General features: G+C 35.0%; 3 protein-coding genes across 3 annotated transcripts; 1 reads left to right on the top strand and 2 right to left on the bottom strand.

Annotated features, from left to right (window-relative positions):
* The first annotated feature begins 4,388 nt into the window (after window positions 1-4,388).
* Window positions 4,389-5,243, top strand: LOC125199680 (uncharacterized). The gene has a single exon (XM_048097619.2). The coding sequence runs from the start codon at window positions 4,389-4,391 to the stop codon at window positions 5,241-5,243; it is 855 nt and encodes a 284-aa protein (XP_047953576.2).
* Window positions 5,244-11,523: 6,280 nt separating this feature from the next.
* On the bottom strand, window positions 11,524-14,700 carry URH1 (uridine-ribohydrolase 1). The gene is made up of 9 exons (XM_048097618.2): window positions 14,403-14,700; window positions 13,583-13,698; window positions 13,411-13,470; window positions 12,645-12,827; window positions 12,451-12,555; window positions 12,241-12,337; window positions 12,034-12,141; window positions 11,819-11,954; window positions 11,524-11,739 (listed from the first exon to the last, which is right to left on the bottom strand). Exons 1-9 carry the CDS (start codon window positions 14,476-14,478, stop codon window positions 11,631-11,633), a joined length of 990 nt encoding a protein of 329 aa, XP_047953575.1. The 5' UTR covers window positions 14,479-14,700; the 3' UTR covers window positions 11,524-11,630.
* Window positions 14,701-17,399: 2,699 nt separating this feature from the next.
* Window positions 17,400-21,927, bottom strand: TAF12 (TBP-associated factor 12). Its single transcript, XM_089060086.1, has 9 exons — window positions 21,475-21,927; window positions 21,175-21,327; window positions 20,040-20,549; window positions 19,580-19,654; window positions 18,476-18,554; window positions 18,335-18,399; window positions 18,186-18,221; window positions 17,838-18,011; window positions 17,400-17,713 (listed from the first exon to the last, which is right to left on the bottom strand). The coding sequence occupies exons 1-8, from the start codon at window positions 21,880-21,882 to the stop codon at window positions 17,868-17,870; spliced, it is 1,470 nt and encodes a 489-aa protein (XP_088916212.1). The 5' UTR covers window positions 21,883-21,927; the 3' UTR covers window positions 17,400-17,713; window positions 17,838-17,867.
* Between the last annotated feature and the right edge of the window lie 70 nt (window positions 21,928-21,997).

Below are 21,997 nucleotides of genomic sequence, written 5' to 3'. Positions count from 1 at the left end.
TTTGCCGATATCTGAAAGGGACAACAACATGGAGTGTTGTTCTCTAAGAGTGATAATCTTGACATTCATGGGTACACCGATGCTGATTGGGCGGGGAATCCTAATGATAAAAGGTCAACCGCCAGGTACTTTACCTTTGTTGGAGGTAACTTGGTGACTTGGAGAAGTAAAAAGCAGAAAGTAGTCGCCCTCTCGAGTGCTGAGGCAGAGTTTCGTGGAATCAAAAGTGGACTGACTGAGATAATGTGGCTAAGAAGACTGATGAAGGAACTCAGGTTAGCTCCTAGCAGAAAGTGTCGACTATACTGTGACAATAAGGCCGCAATAAGCATCTCAGAGATTCCAGTTCAACATGATCGAACCAAACATGTTGAGGTGGATAGACACTTTATCAAGGAAAACATTGAAGGAGGCATTGTAGATCTGCCATTTGTTCGCTCAGAAGATCAGCTTGCTGACATTTTGACAAAGGCAGTCAACAAGAGGGTTTTTGAAGATGCTCTTTGCAAATTGAGTATTGGAGACCCCACTACTCAATTTGAGGGGGAGTGTTAGAAAAAGAAAAAGATATTAACTTGGAGGACAAGAAACACATTAGCTTGGTGCCTAAGAAATATATTAGCTTGGTGCCCAAGAATACTTGGAGCACAAGTTCAACCATATTTACTTGTTTGTAATCCCTATTTAAAGGGTGCTTTATATAATGAAATTATCATCCTATTCTACACAATTGTTTCTTCCCCTCTTCCTTTCCACAATGTTTTCTGCACCATTTAACAGTGAATATAATACCACGTGTATTCTACATAAATAATAATGAAGTGTGGCTATTAACTTAAATTTTGTTAACATATTACTGTATGAATTATTTTCAAATTTTTATACCTTTTTTTTTGCAGCATGAACAAATTTAATAAATTTTAAAAATAAAAAAAAAATAGCAAAGGCATGTATAATTGTACTGTACGCATATATTCATCCTATTAGATTCAATGAGTAGTTGAGAATATTTAACAGAGATTCAAAATATTGTGGAAAATTTCCATAAATTGAATGTAGATTTATATGTATAGTTGGAATATTACTCTTTTAGAATTACACTTGTCTAATAATTATTTGTTGCTATATCACTCATTATGCGACGTTGGGCCTAATTTTTCAGGCATTCCTATTTTTAACTCAACCGATGTATTTTGTTTAGACTGTAATGCTAGTATACTGGTAATGTCTGTGCATTATAATGGAATATCTCATTAAATCTCGTATATTAATCTCTTAATAAGGAGTTGGATGTAAGTGCACCCCTGTATAATCGTACAATTTATTTGTATACAATAACGCCTTATTATATGTCATTTATTAAATAATATAAATGATACTTCCTCCATCTTATCAAAGATGACACAATTTCCTTTTTCTATTCATCCCAATAAATGAGCCCTTTTAGAAAATGATTAAAATATTCAATTATCTTTTAATTTCTCTTTCTTTATTAATTTATCTGTCATACTTTAAAACATCTATACTTAACAATCTTTTATCTCTTTTATTTCATTCATTTTAAAAAATTTAAAAAGCTAATAGTAAGTAACTTTTTATCTCTCTATTTAAACCTTTTATAATAAAAATGCATAAAATTATGGGTTGTTTATTTGTACTAAAACAAGGCCATCTTCCAGAGAGTATATCTATAGATACATTAGATGCACGTGTGACGTGTTGGTGTATGCTAATTATTGTATCGTTTGCCATAAAAGTCTAAACCAACCGCACTATGGGGTGTAAATCATTTTCGTGGATTACAAAGTTTGCCAGATTTCTGGGTAGTTCAAGTCTTACTAGGTAGTACTCCTTCTGTCCTATAAAAATTGAGATTTTAGAGACAGTATAAGTTTAATGCAAAATTGATAAAATAGGAGAAAAAAAGTGATTGAAATATTATTAGTGAAGAATGGAGCCCACCTTATAAAATATAAAATCTTCTAAATTTTGAGAACAAACAGTTAATCCTATGAACAGTCAAATCATGACCGAGCTTATTTATTTTGACTTGGGCTTATTTTAAAGCGAATCCTCGTGGGCTTTCTGATAATGATAATACTAACCAAACGGCTAGTATTACCATTATTTCTCTTCTAGTTCTCATATAATTCTCATATAATTTCAATTATATTTATCCTATTCTTTTTATATTAGTTTATATTTTCAAAATTCCTCCTTATATTTTGAGTTTCTTAAAAAGAAATACAGTAAGATAAATTTGAATGTGCATATTTAATCAATAAATAATACTCCTACTAATACGGAGTGGTAAGTTATGCAATGTGGTGTATAGGTTATACTGAAAGTTGCCTAGAATTACAGATTATCATTTTCTTTTAAATTGATGTTCTAAGAGTTAGATCAATCTATCTTTTGTTTGTTGTTAAGAGTTTAATAGGGGCAAGTCCTTGGGAAAATAAAATAAGAAGTAAGATTTTATTCAAAAAAAATCACATTAAAATTTATTGTCACCGGACATAGTGGATGAGATGTTGGACCTAATTTTTTGGGCATTCCTATTGTGACTCAACCGATGTGTTTTGTTTAGACTATAATACTCTTATAATGGTAATGTGTGTGCATTATAATGGAATGGGTCATTAAATCTCGTATATTAATCTCTTAATTTAAGGAGTTGGATGCACACGACTACACCCCTATATATATCGTACAATTTATTTGTATACAATAACGCCTTATTATATGACATTTATTAAATCATACAAATAATAATTCCTCCGTCTTATCGAAGATAATGCAATTTTCTTTTTTTTGTCCGTCCCAATAAAAACGAGCCATAACTTATTTAGGAAATAATTAAAATATTCAACTATCTTTTAATATATCTCTTTCTTTATTCATCTTTCATACTTTAAAGCATCTACTTAACAATTTTTTATCTCTTTTATTTTATTCATTTTTAAAATTTTAAAACATCTAATTACTTTTTATCACTCTATTTAAACTTTTTAAAATAAAAGTGCATAAATACTAAAACAAGGTCATCTTCCTGAGAGTAGATAGCCTATATCTATAGATACATTTAAATGCACATGCTGGTAGGGGTGGATCGGTACGGTATATCGTATCAAGAACGTCATACTAGGGGTGGCAAATCGTGCGTGTCGGGTTGTTATCGTGTCGACACGATAATGACACGAACACGATAACAACAAACACGAACACGACCCGTTAAGAAAACTTCAAACACGAACACGAACACGACCCGCTACCCTCAAACACGAACACGACACGAACACGACACCAACCCATTAACGACACGAACCGTTTCGGGTCAACACGACACGAACACGACACGAACCCATTAATGACACGAAAATAAATATTGAAAAATGAAAATAATAAGAATAATAATATTAAAATATTATGTGTTAATAAGAATAATAATATTAAAATATTATGTGTTAACGGATAACACGAACACGACACGAACACGGATAACACGAACCCGACACGAACACGACACGAACACGACACGAAATTTTCGTGTCCTTAATGGGTCGACCCGATAAGGACACGAACACGATAAGCTCTGACCCAAACCCATTAATTTCGTGCCGGTTCGTGTCGTGTTATCGTGTCGTGTCAAAAATTGCCAGTCCTACGTCATACCATATCCCATACTGAAAACTACGGTATGACAAAATATCATTCGATAGCATACCAAAATTTTGGTATATTGCAATCCGTTATATACCAAACATTCAGTATGGTTAATTTGTTATACAGTTACCTTACCGTTATTGAGTTATACCGAAGTACGGTACGGTATACCATAATACCATTTTAAAAAAAAATCTATTTTATACACAAAATATTTAAAAGTAGGATTTTCGGAGATTTTTTCTTTTTAATCTATTTTAAATATGAATATATTAACTTCAATATAATATTTATATAATATTTCAGCATATACTGATTTTTCGTTATGCGCCAAGGATTCGGTATACCCCGTTATACCGCGATATAGGAAAATTGATACTGTTACCATACCGAAATCTTTCGGTACGGTACGGTATCATACGGTACCGAATACTGCGGTATACCGAAAAATCGGTATTTTCGGTATTTTTTGGTAGGGTAAGTGCGCTATTTCGGTATTACGGTATTTTTCCTTACCCCTACATGTTGGTGTATGCTCATTATTGTTTTGTTTGCCATAAAAGTCTAAACCAACCACACAATGGGGTGTAAATCATTTTCGTGGATCACAAAGTTTGCCAGATTTCTGGGTAGTTCAAGTCTTACTAGGTAGTACTCCATCTGTCCCCCTCATCAAAGCAGTCCTTAACAATCTTCCCATGTACTATGTAAGCTTATTTCGTATGCCCAAGGCAGTGGTAGGCCGCATCATTCAGCTTCAGAGACACTTTTTATTGGGAAAAAAAGGAGACAATGGAGGGAACCTCATTGCATGGGATACCATTCAGAAACCACGCAATCAGGGAGGCTTGGGTGCTGGTGATATTTCTCTGAAGAATGTGGCCTTACTTTTCAAATGGTGGTGGAGACTTGCAGATGACCAAAAACCATTGTGGAAGGATGTTATCAAATCAAACCATGAGTTTAAACATCTCGGTGATTTCCAAGAGAGAAAGAAGCAGAGCAGAACAAGCATATGGGGGCAAATTACAGATTTTGGGACCTTTAACAAAGAAATACAAGAGATTGCAAATATAGGAATTCGAGTAAAAGTGGGGAATTGGGCCTGTACTAGCTTCTGGCTTGATAAATGGATAGGGGATACAAGCCTTAGAATTTTGTTCCCACGGCTGTTTGGATTGTCTAAACAGAAAGATGATCTTATTATGGATATGGGAGAGTGGGAGAGAGGAGTTTGGAGGTGGGAGTTTAAATGGAGAAGAAAATTGTTCGCTTGGGAAGAGGATTTGCTTATGGAACTTTTACTAGCTGTGAATCAATCCCCCTTGAGATTAAATACGAGCGATGTGAGGGCTTGGTCTGGTGGCAAATTTGGTTTGTTTTCTGTTTCTAACTTTGCATTGCAGGTCAACAAGCAGCTGGAGATCGCTAGCTCTCCACCACACCAGGGAATACTTGCATGGAGAAATGCTGCACCACCACGAGCACAACTCCACATGTGGTTTATCCTCCATGGAAAACTCAATACTAAAGTCAGACTCTACCGATTTGGAGTTAAAGGGATTGATGATGACTGATGTGTGCTTTGCAAAGAGGAACCGGAATCTATTGAACATCTCTTTTTTGGTTGCAAGATATCCAGCAGCTTATGGTACTCATGCTGTGAGCGATGGAACATCTCCATGTGTCTTCCTAATCAACCAAAGGCATGTCTTCTCTCCTGGCTTGGCGCCCCGTTTAGAGATCATGAAAAGAGGATTTGGACGACCATGTTTTATGTCATTTCATGGTCTATATGGGACATCCACAATAAGGTTGCCTTTCAAAATTTCAACCCCATTTGGGAGATTGAGAAGAAGCGACTTTTTTGTCGTCTTGAAAGTTGGATGAAAGGACGTGGCCAGGTTCCGTGGCGGCAGGAGATTCGATTGTTAAGGTGAGCGCTGCTTGAGGTGTTGTTAGCCTTCCTCTGCTTGTGGCTACCTTCTGGTGTTAGGCTTGCTTTCTTGCTTTCTTTTTGTGTTTCATGTAGGGGTGAGCAAAAAAACCAAAAACCGAATATCCGAACCGAACCAAACCGAAATTTTGAAATTCGGTTCGGTTTTTTCAGTTTTTCGGTTCGGTTCGGTTTTAAAAATACAAAAATTTTGGTTTTTCGGTTCGGTTCGGTTTGGGCGAAAAAAAAACCGAAAAACCGAATTATGTTTTAAATATATTATTATATATTTTTATTCTATTAATTTAGTATATTATATCACATATATAATATATATTCTTTTAATATATTTTTATAGAATAAATATTATATATATTCTATTAATTTTATATTATATATATTTATATTCTATTATAGTATATAAAATAAAATAAATTATGTATATTAATATATACTATTTTTTTCGGTTTTGTTTTAAAATTTCGGTTTTTTCGGGTTGCTTCGGTTTTTTAAGTTCAGTTTTCGGTTTTTCGGTTTTTCGGTTCGGTTCGGTTTCAATTTTAGCCTAAATTCGGTTTTTCGGGTTCGGTTCGGTTTGGGCGAAAAACCAAACCGAAACCCGAATGCACACCCCTAGTTTCATGGGTAGTTTCCGTTGGTTGTTTGTTTTTTAAGTTGAGTTGTTTGGGTTCATCCGTTGAGTGCTTTGGGAGGTGTTTTTTTGTCTTTGGTGCTGATTTGTTTGCTGGTAGTTTGAGGGGGTTGGTACTGTTATGGTTGCCTCCCTCTTTTGTCGAGTTTCGATGTACTTTTCCGGCTCGCCTTCTGGGCTTGAGCATTTTGCTTAATCAAAAAAAAAAAAAAACTCCATCTGTCCCATTAAAATAGAAATTTTGGAGACGACGCGAGTTTAATGCAAAATTGGTAAAATAGAAAAATGTAAAAAGAAAAAGTGATTGAAATATTATTAAGTGGAGAATGGAATTCACCTTATAAGAGATAAAAAATTGTCTAAAATAGAAAGAGGCTATTTTTATAGGACGGACAAAAATGAAAAAAAAAAGATTATTTTTATGAGACGAGGGAATAGTAACTTCTAAATTTTGAGAACAAACAATTAATACTATGAACAGTCATATCATGACCGTGCTTACATTCACCGTTACTTGTTTTGACTTGGGCTTATTTTAAAGCGAATCCTCATAGGCTTTCTGATAATGAACCCAATATATAACCTAATTACAATACAACAATTCAAAGCTGCTCGAGGGAAATGTTGAGATTTACGTGATTATCATTTATTTTGTACTCAATAGAATTACACTTGTAAATTGAGCTAATTTACTTTTTCAGGCTACTGACGTTGATAAAAAAAAATTGAATAAAATTAAACCCTGACTGAGTGCATATAAAATTAAACCCTGACTGAGTGCATATTTGATAGGAATGATAAAAAACACATGTTTAGAATTCTATGACCAAAAATGAACATGCTGTAAATCTTTATGTTGAGTCTTGGACTTCCCCTTTCGGAAAATAAATTAAAAGGGGGCTTCAATTTGCAATCTAGATTAAGGTAAAACAATGGGCCAAATACTGGGCTTAAATGCTTTTAAACTTATATAAGCCCAATCATGCAACTAGTGGTGATCACTCGATTATGCATCTCTGTCTCTAATATTAGGAATCGAAAATGAGAATGATATCTGCAATCATGCAATTCCAATTACAAAGATTATTGACATTTCACTAGTAAAATTTGTGGTCCATCGATAGTATCACTATATAATTTAATATGTATAGTACTTAATTATTTTATTTATATGCACGAAATTAAGCATTACCATTTGATATGAAGTGTCTTGATCTTGAGGAAGACGTAAATTAAACAATAGGCCATGGAGTCCCATTTTATATGAAGTGTCTTGATCTTGAGGAAGACGTAGATTAAAACGATATGATAAGGAATCACTTAGAATTTTAAGAATATTTCGTTCTTAGCTAATATCCATTTACAAGAAAAGTGATCAAAACAAAATTTGATCTTAATATAAAACACAGACCAGATCCTAACAATGAGATTTGTCAATCTGATGGTCAATAATTAATAAAAACAATAGAAGATGGTTATTAATAATCTTTTAAATCATTTTATAAAATCCGAATTTCAGGTCATTTTAGATCATTTTAGGTCATCTTACTAAAATGACCTAAAAATAAATTAACAATGACCTAAATATGACCTCTATATGTTTGGTTTTGTGCTTTGCAATAAGACTGAATCTTGCATAGATCACAACCCCTTTAGGATGCATAAAATCAATTTAAAACTCTGTATTCAAAAATACCTAAGAAAAAGGTTCAATATGATCACACGCTAGGCTATCATACACAAACAATAACAACAACAGAAAATGAGAAAAAAGTAAAAGAGAAAGACATAAGAAGAATGTATAGAGGTGGAGAAGCTCTACCTAACCTAATATTACTAATTAATACCTATTTTTGTAAGGATTAATCTTGATAACCAAACCGGGGAAAACATCATCCGGGTCATGGATATGTGGATTCTCCTCAACTATAAACGGGTCGCCGCACTTTTCGCTTATCGTGTGCAGCGTCTCTCCTTGTCGGACCACGTATATTTCATCGCAAGCCGCTCTACTGTCCAAGAACGTATGGCCCGCCTCGCCCCCTTCCCCGGGTTCGCAGCAGCTTAGCATTAGCATCATGGCCAATAATAGTGCTGTGTACCATGAAATGGCCTCGGCTAACGTTGTAGACGACCTCATGTTTGATTAGGATGTCTTCTTCTTTCTTTTTTTATTGGATATATATGGTTTTGGTGTTTGGGATTGAGGTCTAATTGGGGTATATATGTAGTGCGATTTTGTTTGATTTAATGGTTTTGGTTTTGGTTTTGGTAGTTGTTGAAGTGGGTGCAGTTTAGTTGCTTCAAGTAGTATTAATTGTGCCATATTATGGATGGTTTACTAATTCTTTAAATATAATGAAATCAATACATCGATTTGATACATGACCATCTATTTTGATTTGTGTCAAATACTATAGTTTTGGGTACTTTGAAAATGACATGTGATGCTATACTTGTATGAGTGGGGATCATAAATATGTTCATTTTCCATGGGTTTCAGCCAAATACCAAATTAATTAGTACTAATTTTCAAATATTAGAACGAATGTATAGGGTGATTAGGTGATTGAAAAATTAAATTTATAAATATTTGATAATTTTATTAGAATGATCTATTTAGTCTTTTGGCGGGCGTTCAAACTGATATTTTTCAATGGGTTGGTAACTGTCAACAAATGGCATTTAATTATAATAAGTTCAATTTTACTGAGAGGAAACTTATTGTACGTGTAACAATTAGAGTAAGGCGGAATTTGGAAAATACAACTACTTCACAGCTCGCACAACTCCATGTACCTAATTAAATTAATAAACCATTTATTTGAAGGTAGTGATAAAATGCAAACTAATTTTTTTTATAAACTTCGAACTATAATTATGATAGTTAGATTTCAAGATTTGATGTCAACAGATGATAAATAACGTTAACAGAAAATGTCAACACAATGTTAATCGGTTGAAAAAGTTCACATTTTCTGTTGACGTTATTTATCATATGTTAACATCAAATCTCGAAATTTGACGTTCCAGATCATAATTTACAATTTGTACAATATATAGAGTTTGCATTATATATTTATAATCCTGTCCTAGCAACTAACTTTAAATTAATGCATTTTTTATGTCGACTCCTTGAGTTAAATTTCAAAGTATTTTATGGCCATGTAATTTTTCGCTAAACTTTTTTGAAAAGGAGAGGTGGTTTAACTGCTTTATTAATTGGCGCGACGATAATAATTCTGACATTTGACTTGCTTCATATAATTCATATGAGCTGACAAAGTCGGTCCTAATACTTGACGTGTTAATTAATTAAATAATTGTGTAGCCACTATCTGTTTGACTCTATAATTCTAATAATTCATCTTCCCATCCCCAGCAAAATTGTAGTACTACTAAATTACTAATCCATGAAACGATCAACACTTTATTTTTTTTTGGCTAATATTGACGATCAAAATCATGAAAGAGGTTGAAATGCTCCAACGTCGGAGTCAAAATATTGATGCAGGTGGTTGACATGTATATTTGTTCAAGTATGCTTTTATTTATTGCCTTCTAATAAGGAGACTTTGTAAAATAGCTTTCTTAAATGAAATTTGAGAGAGAAAATTATAATTTATTTGGCCCCTTTCCCACATGATTACCCCAAAATTAGTATCAGTCCCTAAAAAATAGATAACAAATAACACAGATTTTAATTCATAACTGATAAAGTAAGAGAGAGATTGAAAGAAAAAGTGATTGGAATATTGTTAATGATGAATGACACTAGTCTCATTAGAGAAAAAAGATTTTCTTATATATAATTAATCTATTTATAAAGGACATACCAAAATGATAAATGTGGTTTATTTTTAAGAGACGAATGAAATATTTGTTTCAAGCAAAACAAGTTGCTAAATCAGCAATATGAGGCCCAAACATTCAGGCTTAAATTGAATATAATTCAGCTTACCCAATTTTTAGTAATTTAGATTGATCACTTCACCTCGATGTTGTGATTCATGAATTTGGGCCAAAATTAGGCATGGAGGCGCAATTTGTCAACTGATACAGTTAGTATTAAATGACATCACATATTAAAAAAAAAGTCAGCGATTCAGTTATATGGATGATTTCAATGAGTTGCAATCTTATTATACAAGTAAATGCTCATCTTTGAATCCTCAAATATATGGATGATTTCAATGCGCATGGCATCATCTAATAGCCTTGCAAAAGAATGAGGAGATAAAAAGTTTTTTTATTAAATGATCTAGGGGTGACATGAATGACAAATCGTGTAGATTGAGTCATTATCGAGTCAATATGATAATGACTCAATTCAATAAAGCTCAATCTGAACCCGACCTATTAGGAAAACTGTCAATCTGAATACACACTCGGCTCCGAACCCAACTGAATCCATTAACAACACAATATAATAAGAGCTGACACGATATGATAACGATCCGAACCCGATATTACACGAGTAAAACCTGATATTACACGATTAAATCTATTTTTTAAACTTGATCTACATGATAAAATCATTTTTTCACGATTTAAACCTGATTTACAAAAATTAAATAACTAAAGCAAAGCATTAGTATTTTTTAAAATAATAATAAAAAATTAAAAAAAGATACTCCCTCCGTCCCGCTTTAGCAGTCCCATTGACTTTTCTGCACTCGTTTTGTAAAAATAATAATAAATAGTTAAAGTGAGAAATAATAAAGTAAAAAAGAGAATAATGTAGATAAGACTTTTCTCTATATTATTCTCTTTTTTACTTTATTATTTCTCCACTTTAACTATTTATTATCATTTTTATAAAACGAGTGCAGAAAAGTCAATGGGACTGCTAAAGCGGGACGGAGGGAGTAATATTATTTCTTATTGGGTTATCCGTATCCAATCCGAACTCAACCCGAAATTATGGAGTTTTTAACGGGTCAACCCAATAAGGACACAAACCCAATAAAGCTGGACCCAAGCTCATTATTTTTCGTGCAGATTCGTGTTAGATAAAAAATTGTCAACCCTAAAATGAACAATTAATGAAAGATTAAAACTAATTATGAAGTAGTACTACTTCTTAAAGATTAAAAAAAGTTATTCATCTAAAACTGAAATATTTTCATCCCTAAGTACAGTAAGCGTGCAGCAATTAATAGGCATCATTAAGTCACACTTGAGAAAAATGAGTGTTAAAAATTAAGAAAAATCATGTTGAAGAATATTTACTTTACAGCTGAGAGAGAACATATTTGGCAAATGAAAATCAAGAGTATAAAGTTGCAGCAGCACTGGAAATGAATTCCTGCGTTCAAGAGTTTTTCAAATAGCAATAAATTGGCACAATGTACAACAAATTATTGATGTGAAGAGCTAGGGCTTCATTAAAATTTCATTTACATAGTTCAGAACTCCTTCTATATTAACTGTCCACGCCACAGACACGGGGGTGAACTCCGTCCATGGGTTGCTCGTATTCCAGCTGCATTCAATAATTTCCACACAATCAGATAACCTCACAAAGAAAGCATTTTTAAACGAAGAACAAAGAGGCGACGTACTTCTTTAGTCCTTGATCCATTATGGTATGGCCAACGCAGATGCCCTGTGTCTCGACCCTTACAACTCCCTTCTTGAATGTAAAAAGATCAGGTCTCACTAGTGCAATGAAACTAACAGGATCATGCAGGAAAATTCCTGTGTAAAAATGAATTTCTGATGTCAGAATGAAACTCAATAATGAATTCTAATTTGTGTGCTATAACTGAAGGATTACCATAAACTCCATCAGATTTAACATGCCAGTCACGGTAAAACTTGCACATATCACATATAAGTTGTGCATGCCTTCCACTCGACTTCCTTAGCCCTTCAAGGTGCATGTCTGAAGACGAGATGTTCAAATGGGATATTACTTGTATAGTATATAATGGAACAGTGAGATAGTTGGAGCTTTAGTTGATTTTGAGAGAGGTATCAGAACCTGTCAGTTTGACTTGCGTTGTGATGTTTATGCCAACAACATCGATATTAGCCCCAGAAGTGAACACAACATCTGCTGCTTCTGGATCTCCATATATCTGGCAGTCACATAGGAGCAAATCAAATAAATAGACAGAATTTACACACCTCAAAATAACTCGATTCCACATTAGCCTTTATCAACAAATAATAAAAGGAGCAGATTACATACATTTGCCTCAGCAGCGGGATTGACATTTCCTAATGCAAAGAAAGCTCCACCAAGTATCACCAGTCTCTTAATTTTACTAGCAAACGACGAGTCCCTTTTTATAGCCTAAATAGAGGAAAAAGAAGACCTGCTTATAAAGTACTACCATTGAGCCGATCAGAACATCATGGATCAATGACAAATAGATCACTTACCAAAGCAATATTTGTTAGAGGTCCCAAAGCAAGTATAGAGACTTCACCGGAAAATTCAGAAACCGTATCGACCAAAAATTCAGGTGCAGATTTGTCACATTTCCCAGATTTGGGAGGATCGAGAAAAATGTTCCCCAATCCATCTGAACCATGGACAAAGTCAGCAATGCGTGGCTTTCCTCTCTGTACCGTATTTCATTATTGTCAGGCTGTTGAGCATATTATAACATTAATGTAAAAAAATAACATCAAAGCATACTTTGTGAATCGGTGATCACTGGCAATTCACAGAGTATGACAGTCACAGATATTGAGCCAGTTTATGTTACACGAGATATAGTTTGTAAAATGGAGGCTGACACCCAACCTTTTCCCAACAGAGAGTTTCAGGAAAACAGACGTGTACTGAACAGTTCCACACTAACTACTTGGTCACAAGACAGTCCCGTTCCATTTGAGCTTTCTTAAACATGCATAATATATAGCATCAATCCCAGCTCCTCGTTTTGGTTTTTGGCTGTTCTAATTAGTTATAGACAATATCCTCAAATTAGCTTTCACCAAATGGTATAAGAGACTACATGTCAAGTAGGAGAAAAAATAAAAACACTTAAATATGTAGTGTGATGGGGCAAAAAAATTGAATTCCAATAGTACCACGTGCAAAGTAGCTACTTTTAATTAAAAATGCAAAATGAAACCACAAATATTGCGAATTTGATAGTTAAGATGGTAAATCACATAAAAATGAAGCCATTAATTTTACCTTTAATGGCTCAAAACTACCCTCTGCAACTGGAATATCTGGACGTCCGGCAATCTCACACTATCATTTTGCACAACAAATAGAGTTATAGATCACAAACACATCCAAAACATAAGGTACTTAAGCATGCACCCAAGAAGGATAATGAAGCTGAATACACGACGGGACATACCAGAAGCAATGCATTATGGGTCGCATCCTCTGTATTGACATTGCCAAATACTGTTGTTAATCCTAATATATCCAATTCAGGTGACTGAAATGCCATTAGTATCGCCATGCTATCATCTGAAATTCAATATAACATCCTTTGTTACAACTCCACTGAGCGCTCAAATTAAAGAACCATCTGACTCTTGCACTTTTAACATAAATATGTGTGTATTCTCCATGATTCCCTACTTACTTAAGAAGATGAAGCTTGAATTTCAGAAATTAAAACAAACGTCTGATTGTTATACCTACTTGTGAAGTCAAACATCTAACTGCTTGACATGAGCCATATATATACAGATATGTGCAGGCCGAAATCAACTAAAACTCAATATCTCCACTCAAAAAGATAATACTAGTAGATTAGTGGCCAGGAAAGCAGAATTGTGAAGAGATTGTCTCTCAATTTAAATTGTACTTACAACTTTTAGTAAGATAAATAATTGGGGGTAACATCTCAAAATTGAATTATACTGCTGGTACCACATATCTTCCATTAGATAGATTTGATCTACCCTACATCCACATGGAGTTCTATCTATCTCTTAGTATCAGTTAGTTCACTTTTTGCAGAGGCGAATTGGACCCCTCTCTCTCTCTCTCTCACACACATACACACAGATTCTATTGGATCAATGAAATCAAAAGGCCATAAGTTTGAACCTCAAAATCCGAACTCAAATAGAACTGGAAAGATGGCACATTTGGAAGAAATTGAACATCAATAAAAAGGCATCGAATAGCAGAATCATAAACAGTAGCGGGGTTGAGAATCTAACCAATGCCGGGATCGGTGTCGATGATAAGCTTTTCACGCTTCGTCGAACAGCAATTTCCTGAAATCACGCTCGACATCACCACAGTTTTTGGCGGATTCGATTGAAACTATCACAAAATAAAAGGTGAATCTCTGAATAAATCTTGGAGATTATATAAGCGTAATGATTTGGAAGATCTCGTAATTGAAAACTAAAAAAAAGAAGAAGATAAAATGCACAGCTAAACAAACAGTCAGCTGGAATTCAGTCTGTCTAGAAACGTATCATTATTCGTAACGCCATGTGACCCATTATTCATACGAAAACAATTTTTTAATTTTATATGTGGCTGGTACAGGTGGCAGTTGCTGATTAGCTTTTCTGGATATTCGATTTTATGTTTCTTGTTTATGAACTTTGTGGCCTAGAAATGTTTGTTCTTGCGAATAATTCTACGATGCGTGCAATGTCATAGTAGTAAATTTAATTTAGGCTTGGGCTGGTACATTATCCAAACCAACGACCAATTTTACAAAATCGATGCACAAAGAATGAAGTAGGAATTGGGGGTTTGAATTTGATGATGAGATTAATGTGGGGATTTATTACTTCCTTCATTCTATAGTAATAGGGGCGTTTTTCCATTTTTGTCCGTTCCATAGTAATAGAGTCATTTCCTTTTTTAGTAAAAGTCAACACATTTTTCCACACCTACTTTACTCTTTCTTACTTTTTTCTATCTTCGTCTCTCTACCTTTTTCATTTTTCACTTTATTCTCTCTTTACTTAACTCACCTAACACAATTTTTCTTAATCTCCGTACCGAAAAGTTTTGCCTCCATTACTATGGAACGGAGGGAGTATTTGTTTTCTAATTGGTTTAATAATATGTACATAGGTGGCATTTAACTACATGAACAAGAGCATCCATAATAGGGTAGATGTTGTGTCATGGCGGCGGCGCCATTCGTGATCCGTGGCAGGGAATGTGCTCTGCTCGTCGCCCGTTGTGAGCGTGACACCAGGTGGGATAGTTTTTTAATCTTCTTACCCCAAATTCAAAATTCAAACTCTATAAATTCCATCATACTCTCCCCTCATCCCCAAAAAAAATGACATTTGGGATAGCACGAGAATTAATGCATAATTGGTAAAGTAAGAAAGTTGAGAAAATGATAGTTAAAATAGTGTTAGTGGATAACAAGACCTACATTATATTAGTGTTTAATAGTGGGTCATAATGGTATGAGTTGTAAGTAAATTGATGTATATGAGTAATGAGTTTGGGAGTAGTTTTAATAAAGAGGGAACATCTTTTTTGGTCCACGAACTTTGCCAAAGTATCATTTTAGATCCGTGAACTTTGAAAATATCATTTCAGGTCCATCAACCATGGGTTAATATCATTTGAAGTACTTTTTTACTATTTCCAAGTTTTTTTGGACAAAAATACCCTTGATACCTTAAAGGGTATATATTTTTAATAAACTTATCCTATACTCATATTTTTTTATAAATATCTTTACTATATATTTTTGATGAATTTTCTAAATATAATTTGACCTTCAATATTATCACTTAATTTTGTGACATGCAAGAAAAGATCCTTATTTAATTTTTTATTAATAAAGAAAAGTTCTTTATACAATTTTAAAATTCTTTAATATAAAAAATTGAAGAAAAGCAATTTTACTTGCATGTCACGTAATTAAGTGATAATATTGAAGGTCAAATTATATTTAAAAAATTTGTCAAAAATATATTGTAAAGATATTTATAAAAAATATGAGTATATTATAAGTTTATTAAAAATATATACCCTTTAAGTTATCGAGGGTATTTTCGTCCTATAAAACTTGGAAGTAGTAAAAAAGTACTTCAAATGATATTAACCCATAATTGATGGACCTGAAATGATATTTTCAAAGTTCACGGACCTAAAATGATACTTTGGCAAAGTTCGTAAACTAAAAAAGATGTTCCCTCTTTAATAAATGGAAATGAGATAATTTTATGAGATGAACGAAAAAAGGAAAATGTCCTTACTTTTATGGGACGGAGGGAGTATTTCACTTTCAATTTTATATACTTCCTCCCACAAAAATTCTATCAAAAAAATGCATCAGATCTCAAACAACGATGCCATATTAGATGCTTTTATGCAAATGTAAATGGAGGCAGTGTCACTAATCCTAAGGGAGATGAATATACAATTGCTCGACATAGGACGTCCGCTGCTCCACGTATTCAGCATTGACGAACATTCACTGTGACTACATCATTAAATAAATTTGGAAGCGCAACTTAAGCACTTATAAAAAATTTAAATTTTAAAATTAATTTCATTATTAATACAATTATTTGAAGTTAAAATAATGGATAGTGGAAATTAATGAGAAATGCATGGCTAGGGCACAGAAGAGAGGAACGGTGATTTAACGGAGGGATGATGGCTAGAGGGATGTAGAAGAGTCCCCCATCGTGGATGACCTAAATGTAGAAATGGCAATTGAGAATAGAAATTCTATATCAATTGAACGATTTAATTGGTGGAATAGTAAGGGCATTGTCAATTGGCTTTTCGCAGGAAAAATATGTATTGTCGCAGTCAACGGCCTAACTATGAAGAAATGCAGACTGAATTTGGTAAATTGCAATTCCAATTCCAATCGTGTCTTTAAAGAGAAAAATAGTGAGGCATATGGGTCAAGACTAAAGAGAAATAGGCCGTTACGTATCTTTTTGTCGATCAATTTTAATTTTTAACAGATAAGAGCAAATTTAAAACACTCCGTTCACGTGTATGCACTTGCATATTTTTAATTAAAAACAAAGTCTCTTTTTCCTTTTAAAGAAACCAGAATATATCCTATACCCACCCAAGGATTATTAATAAACGAGCCATGCAGGTGGCACAAACACTAAAAGAAGGATTAAAATGTTCCATTTTTTTATATAAACTTCATATGTGGCTTCTGATAGTATTAAATTTATAGTGGAATGAAATCAACAAAACCGTGAAACTAGACAAATATTGGATAAACCACATCAGAAATATATGAGTATGGGTTCTCATGTGGCTGTGGTGACCATTTACCAATATTTGACATAAAAAACCTAATCCCACATTTCCTTACTCATGCCTACCTACATAGTACTTCACGAATTTACAAAATGCTCTTTTCATAATAGACAAAAAAGAAACCCTACTACCTTCAAAGTGACATTTCTTCCTCTGAGCATTTTTTTAATCCTCTTAACATGTTCATTTGCTATTCCTGTTTTTCAAATCCACAGGGTTACAAGCACAAAATATCTCTGCCCCAACTGACCTGCATAAGGCATAGGATTATAAGAGGCCATGGAATAAAACAGCCAAAAGCAGAATTCATTCTGTAACATGATAATATAACAGACGCAAAAGCATCAGCTATATTGTTTCCACTGGGGTAATACCAGACGACAAACTTTGGCTCCGGTAATTTCTCATGCAGCTTCACGTATTTTAGGATTTGGAGGAGAACTAATCGTATTGGCAGGTCCTTTTGACAGATGACCTTTAGCACTCCCAGATGCTCCGCTTGTGTTCTTACTGAATATTGTTTCAGCAGCTGACATCGACTTTTTTACCTGCCAAGAGAAGAACCAGCACATAGAAAGTTCAACAAACCACAAATAAAACGATATCAGTCTTGTATTATTTACTGAATTAAACACCCTCGTCTCTAACACAAATTCACTCTACTGCTAATATAGAATTATGGTGACACTTGAAACATGAAAATAAAGATGCAAAAAACTTACAGCAGCAAGCCTCTCCCTGTGTAGCTCATTGACATGCTGGGGACAGATGCAGTATGTTAGAAAAACAATCGACCTTTTGTACTGAACATACAACTAAAGACCAATTTTTCTGGTTACACTTGTAGAAACTAAATTATATACTATCTTACTGGTTTCTTGAAAATTCTTATCTCATCTCCGCCGAACCCAGGGAGAGCCATATTCCAATTTCTTTCTGATTCCACATACAAATGGAATTTTAGTATGAATTTGTATGGGAAGGAACTTATAAGGTACGCATGAAAACTAACCCAGATGCAGGAGTATGTCTTTTGCTTCTAAAGTGGAAGATTTTCGGTGTTTCGCCAACAAACAACCAAATGTTGTAATCTGTTATGTAGTATTCAAATAAGAATGAAAAAGGAATGAGAGCAAATCTAAATTACACAACAATGGTTCATGAATTGTGTGTGTCATAAAACGATACTTCTTGAGCAGTAAAAATAGATATGACCCAAAGTGATCAAGACCTTGCCATGAGATGAAAATATGAAGACTAGTGTCAGTTCCCTCTAATGCCATTCTTATCTGTACAAGCAAACAACCCCAAATTTTAGACAACCCCCCCCCAAAATACTCCATCCGTCCACGATTAATTGACACCAATTTCCTTTTTCGTCCATTCACGACTAATTGACACCCTTACTTACTACTTTTGTTAATCGACCCCACATACCACTAACATATCCCACTCACATTCATTTTATTATAAAACTAATACTCCCTCCGTCCACAAAAAATAGAGCAATTGGTGTATGACACGGGTTTTAATGTAGAATTGGTAAAGTAAGAGAGAAGGAGAAAAAGTAAGTGAGAAGTAGTGCTAGTGGAATGATGTGTAGGGTTATTATTTGTTGAAAACTTTCCATAAATGATTGTACTCTATTTTTTGTGGACGGCCAAAAATGGTAGATGTGCTCTATTTTTTGTGGACCCACATTCCACTAACTTTTTCAACCCACTTTCCACTATATTTCTTAAAACCCGAGCCTAGTAAACGGCTTCAATTAATGGGAGACAGACGGAGTAGTACGCAAATGTACATGTGTATGAGGCTGAATATTCAAATAGTACTAAATTTTACTCGCATGGTATTCTAATAAAAAATTGCATATACCTTAACAAAAGAATGAACAGTCTAGACAACTCAAACATTTGAAAGCTAGAGTAATAAATGAGCAGTGTGACAGACAATAAAAACAAGTTCATCTGACAGATTCACATAAGTCATGCAGAAATAAAATATTTTCAGGGTGATATACTAGAAGTACAACATTCTATTATCCAGTATAGTAATGCAGTTTGGTATTAGTGAGAACTGAGAAACCGGTATAAATCTGAAGTTTCCAACTTACTGATTCAACAAAATCCTCAGCAATGTCGACTAGAATGTCTTCAACTTCAGTATCCAATTTTTCAGATGGATCAATCTGGAGAATTGAAGGAGGGAACAACTTACTCAACAGTATTTTGATACATAATGCTCACCACAGGCTGCTCACAGATGACTCAATAATATAAGGAATTAGTTTTAAAAAAACAGTAGACGCACACGAAAAATAGAATAACCAACAAACTGAATTTAATTCAGTTGATGCATAATCCATTGGGATGCAGAAGTAGAGACATATAATCTTTAAAGAAGAGAACAAAAGCAAGTGCCTAGCATTAATATTATGAACCATACAGCACTAGAAAACAAATCAGACATACCACAGACCCTTAAGTAGCAAGAGTTCATTACATAAAACATAAAATAATTTGGATGACCACAAGCATGAATAAAAAAACAATAAACAGGACAGACGTCTTTACCTGATTTACAAGCTCCTGAATGCTGCGTTTACTTAAAATCCTGTTGGAAGATTCTTCAGTATCTGCAGTGGCAGGTTTATTGAGGGCTCCAGGGTGTGATGCACCGGACACGTTCATGCCAAGAGGTGGCCTTTGGGTTCCAATTCCTGGTCCCCTGCTCATCTGTTGTTGATGAGTAATGGATCGGGGAGGAGGAAATTGTTGGTTAAAATGATCCTGTGACTGGCCTGAGGCTGAGGGTTGTGGAGACTGCTGGCTGGAACCAATTGTCTGTTGTTGCGGGGTGGTAGGCATGTGATGGTGCTGCTGCTGCGTAATGTGGGATCTCGGTTGAAATGATTGAGGGCTTGCCTGAGGCCGAAGAGACGGGGTTGGTAGAGGAGGTTTTCCTTGGGTTCCAGAAGACAGCCATGGCTGGTTCTGGGTCTGTGGACTTTGAGAACTACTCGGTGATAGTACCCCAGGAGATCCAAGTGAGGAAACTCTGAGCATGCCATGTCCTTGAAAATTCTGATACAAACCAATAACAATATACGAGGCAATGAGCATGATTTATTTAATGTGAAAGCTTCAATCAACACACATTTTGGTTCTGTCACGAATAAAAAATTCTGGAGATGGCAAGCTTCAATCAATCAGCACTGATACAATATTACCAAGCATTACACACGGCTGAAATGACAATGTGTCATAGAATTCAAAACAGAAACTTATCAAAGCAAAAGAGACGAGACATATTAGTGGAAGGTGGAGCATACACAAGCCATTCAATTGGTACAAGAGCCTTTGCCATCACAGGAGCCACTCTATTGCAAAAAGGCAATATCTCTCATTACATAATGCCAACAACACAAGCAAAATATAAGCAGAACAGAAGATTTGACCTACAAATACAAAAATTCCCAAGGCACAAGGGTTGTGCAAAACACATTAGTAAAGCAAAGCTCAAGCAAAAGCTGCACAAGGCGAGAAGTTTTCAAGAACAACAATTACGCACGACAAACAATGAGGATAAGCTGTCAAGAGCATAGTAGAAACATTATTTATCTTGTACTAGTAAATAATCAGGCATCATAAAATAGAATATAATCAGTTTCTTTTCTCTATCACTACCAATGACCAGTATGTTAGCGACCTGTGCAGCAGGAGACTGGTTCGTTGGGCTCGATTGCGGTCTAAGAGATGACTGTGAAGGCCTCAGCTGATTCGAAGACACACCTGCGGGACGCATTGACGATGAGGCGCCCAGTGCACCCGTCATTCCCATTCCTTGCACCGGCTGCCTTATCTGTAGTACAAACAAGGCCGATAATTACCAAATTCCCCAAATGCATGATCAATTGAACATCGCAAAATATGAAAAAGGGGAAAATACATTGCCTTGGAGCCCTAGGTAAAAGTAATTCAATGTTTAACAAATAAGCAGGAATTAAACCTGAGGCTGCTGAGCGTAAGCGGGAGGAGTGTGTGAAGAGAATGAGGCAGGCGAAGGGGGGCCTGTGGAGGGGCTATGAGCAGGGACTCCGATCGCCATTCCGGGGCGAGACGGTGGCGGAGCGGAAATCGAAGAGGATGTCGAGGCGGAAGAAGCAGGCATGGGCGGCGAGGGGAGAGAGAAGTGCGAGTAGGGCGGCTGCTGCCATGGCCGGGTATTAAACGGCGGCCTTGTTTGGGAATTGTTAGATTGTGCCGCGGTAGGAGGTTTTAGGGATGGCGTGGGGTTTGAAGATGCGAATGAAGTGGAGGTGGTGGTGGTTGGGGCGGTGGATGTGACGGAGGAGGTGGCGGTTGTAGTTTGCGGCGGCGGGTCGGTGGGTTGCGGAGTGGAAGGCGTTTGATCCATGGAATCGAAAGGGGGGAAATCGCTACGGAGGTGAGTGAGGGCAAACATGGGGGAATTACAGTTTCAATATTTTTATTCTGCTATTTTTTGATTTACTTACTTTTTTTTTTTACTT

The sequence above is a fragment of the Salvia hispanica genome, chromosome 6 (assembly GCF_029641045.1).
Source record: "Salvia hispanica isolate PSC_SH4W2 chromosome 6, Shi_PSC_v1, whole genome shotgun sequence".
NCBI lineage: Eukaryota > Viridiplantae > Streptophyta > Magnoliopsida > Lamiales > Lamiaceae > Salvia > Salvia hispanica.
This window is presented reverse-complemented; position numbering and strand designations above follow the sequence as displayed.